This window comes from Triticum aestivum, chromosome 6B (assembly GCF_018294505.1).
Source record: "Triticum aestivum cultivar Chinese Spring chromosome 6B, IWGSC CS RefSeq v2.1, whole genome shotgun sequence".
NCBI classification, from domain to species: domain Eukaryota; kingdom Viridiplantae; phylum Streptophyta; class Magnoliopsida; order Poales; family Poaceae; genus Triticum; species Triticum aestivum.
Genome location: NC_057810.1, coordinates 465430478 through 465437290, shown reverse-complemented (window position 1 = coordinate 465437290; position 6813 = coordinate 465430478). Strand labels below are relative to the sequence as shown.

Sequence of the window (6813 nt, the reverse complement as noted above, 5' to 3'; positions counted from 1 at the left end):
CGCAGACCACGCACTCGCGCGCTTTTGTTTCGCCGAAAATCGAGTGAGCGATCGAGACTCGGGAGCGCGTGGTGGCCACGGTGGCGCGCTCCGTTGGACGCCGCGGCGCGCGTGGTGTTAGGCACGCAGCCCCGCTCCGTGTTGACGGCGGGAAGAGGCGACCGGACCGGACCGGTCGTCGTACCGCCGTACCGAGACGACGCAGCCCATGGTGGCACTGGATCGGATATGGGACTACGGATGTGGATGGTGAACGCGCCGGGGCTCTCGTAAGGTGGTGAGGTGGTCAAACGCTCAGTGTTAGTGCCACGCAGGGGCCATGAACCCGCCGGCCGGCCTTTTTACCGACGGCGACGGCGATCGGACTAACCGCGTTGGGGATCGGATCGCTCTGCCTTGAAGCGACCGGGAGATCCGCTGCGGCCGCCAGGTGTTTCACGAGTTAGGTTTAGTCGTCCGATCGCGTCATCCTCTTAGGAAAAGGGAGAATTACCATAGAGGCCCTCTGGCAGTAAGGTGAATGGTTTCGTACCAATTTTGTAAAGGTTTTAACTGATATATCCAACAAATTAACCAAACTCTGTGCACGATCAGCGTTTCACTCCGTCAATCCAAAGCACCTTGTCTACAATTTGTTGCTTACAAACCGAGCTGCTGACTTGCTTCCATTGAAAGATGCCTCAGCTCCGAGGGCGACAAAGGGAAACACTAGCCCCACCACCTCGTCCCCTTTCTCTCCTCCACACAACCCATCTTCTCCTCACCCCCGTTGAAAGATGCGGCCAAGCTAAGCTCGTGTCGCAACCGATGGTGGCAGGGCTTGCTTGGCTGACCGCGGGCAACCACTTGGCAAGGCGTGGTGCTCGTGCTGCACTTGTTCTGGAGATCCAAACCTGGCAGTTAGGCCTTGTGCAATGCAAGATGCTTAGAAGAGATGCTTGGAGAAATAAATCAGGCTTTTTTTAAGCACCGGTGCTTAATTATTTGTAAAGGGTAGACGCTTAACTAGGCGTCTTTCCTATAGAAATAGGCACTGGTACTTCAGAAAATCCGGTTTATTTTTCTACACACCTCTGTAAGCATCTAGCATTTTACAAGGCCTTATGAGGCCTTGGACTGACTGAGCTGGTGTGGCATGTCTATGCGGCGACATGGATGACATGGGTGTTGGCCTAGATGGACCGGCTAGCCAAGGATTTGGGAGGCGAGGTCATCGGTGATAGTTGGGCTCAGACACAATCCGGGCTGGCAACAACAGTGTCTGCGAGAATCGTTGCCTTGTTGAAGGTGTTGTTGATGTGTTATCGTCCCACTACCCTTGTTTGGTCCGGGTATCCCTGACCCGACTCTTGTGTTGTGTTTCCCTCATGGGGCACCATTTTGGAGTTGGTTCACGCTGAAGGGACTCTGGTTGGTTGTAGTGGTCGTCGGTGCCTTGTGTGTAGACGGGTGACAACAAGGTCACAAGTAAGTGGCCATAGTCGTCTCTTCGGCTTGTCTGCGGGTTCACTGTGGTTTGTTTGTTGTGGTGGAGTGGAAGCTACACGGTGGAGATGACAGGCGACATGTGACCTAGCTTGGTTTCCTTCACGCCATCCTTGCATAGTTTTCTATTGTGGATCATTCTCGGGTCTGGAGTTACCCTCTTCCTGGCATGTGGTTTACTTTTTGTCTTGGATCTTCATGTGGCGTCTCATGCCTTTTGCGGCGGGCTTTAGATAGTTGCTTGTGGTTAAGTCATAGTTGCTTGCTCAGGGAGACGACGGCGCCAACGCACAACCTTGATGATGTTTTCCTCGCAACGATTTATCTCCCCACTCATTTTATCACATCTGCTCTCGAACTCTCCATTGCGCATGTTGCATCCTCCTCCTTTCACCTTTGATGGCTTTGTCTATTGGAGCGGGAGGGAGGGGCCCTCGTTCTTTTAAATCCTCTTGGTTGAGTTTTATTTGTCCTTTTATGGCTTCGTTAGGATTATTCCCTTTCAATAATCATTTTTTTCTCTTCATCTTTTGCTTTTGTTATAGACATAAATGCTGGAACGGTGGTGAATGAGGTTTTTCTGATGTATGGATTTGTGGCCCTACACCAGATACCGCCTGGTGCCACCTTAGATCTGGTGGTTAATCTTGTTATTCTCCTTTTCCTATATATTGCCATGGTTGATTCAGGATTAATCTAATGACCTCATTGACATACACTCTACTGGAGTCTCAGTGTCATACATTCATACTTAAAATCAATTATTATTGTGCATGCATCCATAAAATTTCCATGTAACTACATCGTGTACTTTGTTACCAAAGTTATATGCATATCAACATAGACTTTTATCTTATCGCTGCCAAATTCAAATGCATCAATAATAGCTAACCCTAATTTTACATTTTATTACATCCACTAAATATATACCTAATTAAACTGAAAACTATAATTAACACATAATAGCCAAAATTAACCATGTATATCTGAACATTTGTGCCTACATCAAAATATAATGAATTTCGCCATTAAATCTTGCTAATCTACCCATTCCATCCACCAAACATTTCAAGTGAGGCTCCTAGAACATCAAAATATATGGATAACTGAATTAGAACAGGACACAAGAGGGTTACTAGCCTCTTAAACCAAACCACCAATGGATATGCTCACTTTGATGGCCAAAGTTCACAGTTTCTTGGAATTGCCTCTAATTGAGTTCCTTACCACAATAGATCTAGATTTGGATATGTCTGCACTGGTGGGCCCAATTTATGGCAAACTTTCCGAGGCGGCCCTTAAAGGCAGAATGAGTACAAAATCTTTTGATTTTGCGGTATGTTTGTTTCCAGACTTGTCTCAGAAAGGTCCTGAGAGTTTTTGAGGCGCTTTATATACTTACTTGGGATCGCCTCGCAAAGGTAGGGCTTTTGAGGTGGACCCAACTTGGTTGGTTATTCTGTAACATGATCAAAACCAGCCTCATCCTGGATCGGTTTTTGTCGGGGGCGTTCCTTGGGCATGTCTTTGATGAAACAAAAATGCTACACCTACGAAGACTCGTACGTAACCTTACGAAACCTTCCAATCCAGCAATCAAACCTCCCCCCCCCTGAATTTTAGGGTGGGCCCCGCACCCACACTAATACCAATTAAGTGCTGCCAAATCATTACGTAACCTCTCTCCCAACGTAACTATATGTAGGTGTAGAAAAGCTCTTGATGAAATGTCTGATATGAAATGTCTGATATGTCCTGGGAGGTAGTCCAGGAGCGGATGCAGATTGTGGTCTGCATCGGAGGCATCTGGAAGATGGTGAATCGTGTGCTAGATTCGTGGTTCGTGGATGGTAGGTGTGGTTTTCTCCTCCGGCGTCTTAGTCGCATGGGGGTGCCAGATCTGGGGTTCGATGGCGTGTCTGGGGTGTTGCCCCGGTCTGATTTGTTCAACGGTAATGGTTTCGCTTTTGGTGAGCCACCTTGGAGGTCCGTAAAGCTGCATATCAGCGATGGAGCCGCTTCGAGCTCGGGTGTGAAGGTGATCCGTCATTTTTTTTCTTTTGGTGGCTACTATGGTGTTCTCAGAGGCAGGTGATGGGCGTTGGTGTCAAGTTCAAAGGTTTCTTTGGTCTTGGTTGTAATTTTACTTCATGGTTGTTGCTCCTTTGTGTAAAGGCTAGCGTTTTGCTGTCTTTTCAGTTTTGTCAGGTCAGTTTACACGTGGCTTGTACGATGATCTTTATGATATAAATGAGACACGTATTACCATGCAAACAAAATGTCTGATATGAGCCTTTGCGTAGTAGTGTTATTGGAATTATTTTTTCTTCGAGGTTGTATGTATAAATAGGACAAGCTGGTCCCACCTTTGTACTTCTGTTTATATTTTGAAATCTCTGTACTTCAGTTTATAAATACGTAACATGAATGTAGGGACTTTGTAAAAGGAAAAGGCTAACGTGGATATGTTGCCACGATCCACAACCCCCGTACACGACAGCACTACACGTCCTCTTGTATGGCCACACGTAGAGCAATGCACATAAAACGTACGAAACACACCCTAGCTCTTTCTAGAACGAATCTTCGAACCCACGTTCAATGATGCACTGGTGCTAATCTTTTAGCTAGGAAAAGAAAAGAAGATGCACTAGCACTATTGTTAACAGCACCAAATCTATGCCAGCATCATGTTGTTCGTCGACTAGATCTAGATGCGCCACACGAGACAAGGTAACTAAAAATGAGATAGTACCCAAAAATTATTAAGCCCAAACTTCATGCGATATTATTGCTGATCAATCATCTCCATCGCACGAAGGATAGGAGGGCTAGCAAAAACTGTTGCAAGAGTCAGTAGTACGATCGATCTGCCGCACCAGGAGCAGGAGGCTGGAACGATGGCCGGCTAGCTACAAGCTAGGAAACATCCACGGTTTGTCCCTGTCGTGGCTACACAAAGCAACACCCAAACAAAAAACGCAGCTAAGCTAGGCGCTGAGGCCGCGCTTTCGGCAGGAAACCTACGGTAAGTCGGTAATCCATCATCATGCCTGTCTAGAAAAAGAGGAGCAAAAGGTGGATCAGAATTAGCCGCGACACCGATCGCCGGCCGTCGGGGCATTTCCGGCAGACGATTCCCTTGCCACCTCGTCGATCAGGGGGTAGTGACAGTGGAGTGTCCCTGACAGTGACCTGACCTGCGGTGACCGGTGACCCGGCGCCCCTACGCAGCGCGCTAGTATATATGCAGCTATAGCACGCTTGGTTTGTTGCACACCACCTCGCCTCACTAGCTCTCTCCTCCTCCCTGGGGGAGTCTAAGTCTACAGCTCGATTACGAGTAGTAATTGTTGCAAGTGATTGTTGGAATGGAGCAGTTTGGCTGGGGAAGGGAGGAGGGAGGGTGGAGGAAAGGGCCGTGGACGGCGCAGGAAGACAAGCTGCTGCTCGGCTATGTTCGGCAGCAGGGAGAAGGGAGGTGGAATTCTGTCGCCAAGCTCACAGGTGCGCAATGATCATGATCATTCGTGTTCTTTAATTTGGACTGCATGCGTATACGTACGTGCGCATGCAAGTTCGTCAATGCCCAATAGTGCTGCTTCGTCTACTGGGGCTCTAGCTGGGAGCTAGCTAAGCTAATCTCGTTTTGCTGCAGGTTTGAAGAGAAGCGGGAAGAGCTGCAGGCTCCGGTGGGTGAATTACCTGCGGCCTGACCTCAAGAGAGGCAAGATTACGCCACAGGAGGAGAGTGTCATACTCGAGCTCCATGCCTTGTGGGGAAACAGGTACCACCTACAGAAATCATTTTCTTTGGTCTGCGGATGCGCATGCACGCCATGATCGATGGGATCGAGCTGATAAACACATGCACTTAATTTGTGATGATCGATCTGCCAGATGGTCGACGATTGCGCGTAGCCTCCCCGGCCGGACGGACAACGAGATCAAGAACTACTGGAGGACGCACTTCAAGAAGGGGAAGCCGTCGTCCAAGAACATCGAGCGCGCCAGGGCGCGCTTCCTCAAGCAGCGCCGCGAGATCATGCAAGGTCATCACGAGCACCAGCGCGACGTACAGGACGACGACGGCACTGCTAGCGCGGACAACACCGGCGGCGGCGCGGCGATCCAGCACGCAGATGAAGCGACGACACGGCCAACGCCGCCGCCGGCGCAGGACGACGACCTAGCGATGATGCGAGACATGGCGGACACGGACGATTTCCTGCAGTACGACCACCACCCCATGTCGATGTCGGCCTACTTCCTCCTCGACGGCGGCGACGGCGCCACCAGCGACGCGGGGTCCAGCGGGGAGATCACCTCCTGCGGCGCCACCTGGGGCAGCCTGTGGAACCTCGACGACGTCGACGTTGTAGATGACGTCGATGGTGGCGGCGCGTGCGGCTGGGGCAGCTTCGCTTTGCTCCAAGATCACGGACTCGCTTTCTACTAGCCTAGCATATACAATGGCAATTAGCCTATGCTGTGGAGGGTACACGTAGCGGCTATGTACGTGTGGTGTTGGTGGATAAGGAGGCAAAAATGATAAATCTGACCTCAGGACGAAACTAATTCACAAACTGAACTACTATTGAAAAAAATTCACTCAGCTGACCCTTTTGTGTAGCGCCCGACATCTTGACATCACACTACACTGTGCCACGCCTGACTCACAGGCGCTACATGCCTGACCATCGTCGCATCCAGGACTGACTGAAAAATGCTAAGTCAGTGTGCAATGCCTAAGAGCTAGGCGCTGCACTATACAGTGTAGCGCCTAGCGTATAGGCGTTGCACTGGTGGCCAACACGCGGTACACTTCCACGGCCATTGTTGTGTCCTCTGCGCCTCTGTAGGCTGGCTGTAGCAACGAATCCTACCAGTAGGTGACGTGATGATGGATAGCTGCTGCTTCCCCATCGATCCGATCCCTATTCGCGTAGTAGTCGCTTTGGGTTTTTCATTTTTACGAGAAAAGAAAACCTTGTTCGCATATCCTGGAGTTCGTACGCGCCCCAAAACTGAGCAGGTCAGAGGCCCATTAATTGGACGTGTCAACCCACTATGCATGCACATACACACACAGCTACAGCTAGCTGCTGCTGGCCAGCTAGACACTGTGCGGTTTTTTTTTAAACAAAGACATTGTGCAGTGGATCGGCGCGTCATACGCATGCATAGGGGAGCGGTATAGGCCCAAGCCACCGCTCGCCCAGCCCGAGAACCGTATATATATGTACCGGTGCGGGTCGCGTCGGCATGGGGGTCGCTAAACATCATAATCATTGCGGCTTTGCTGGTTCGCCCAGGTACAGTTAGCGG

General features: G+C 49.9%; 1 protein-coding gene across 1 annotated transcript; it reads left to right on the top strand.

Moving 5' to 3' along the window:
• Positions 1-4619: 4619 nt before the first annotated feature.
• On the top strand, positions 4620-6097 carry LOC123134237 (transcription factor MYB57-like). The gene is made up of 3 exons (XM_044553519.1): positions 4620-4992; positions 5144-5273; positions 5386-6097. The coding sequence occupies exons 1-3, from the start codon at positions 4857-4859 to the stop codon at positions 5942-5944; spliced, it is 825 nt and encodes a 274-aa protein (XP_044409454.1). The 5' UTR covers positions 4620-4856; the 3' UTR covers positions 5945-6097.
• The last annotated feature ends 716 nt before the right edge of the window (positions 6098-6813 follow it).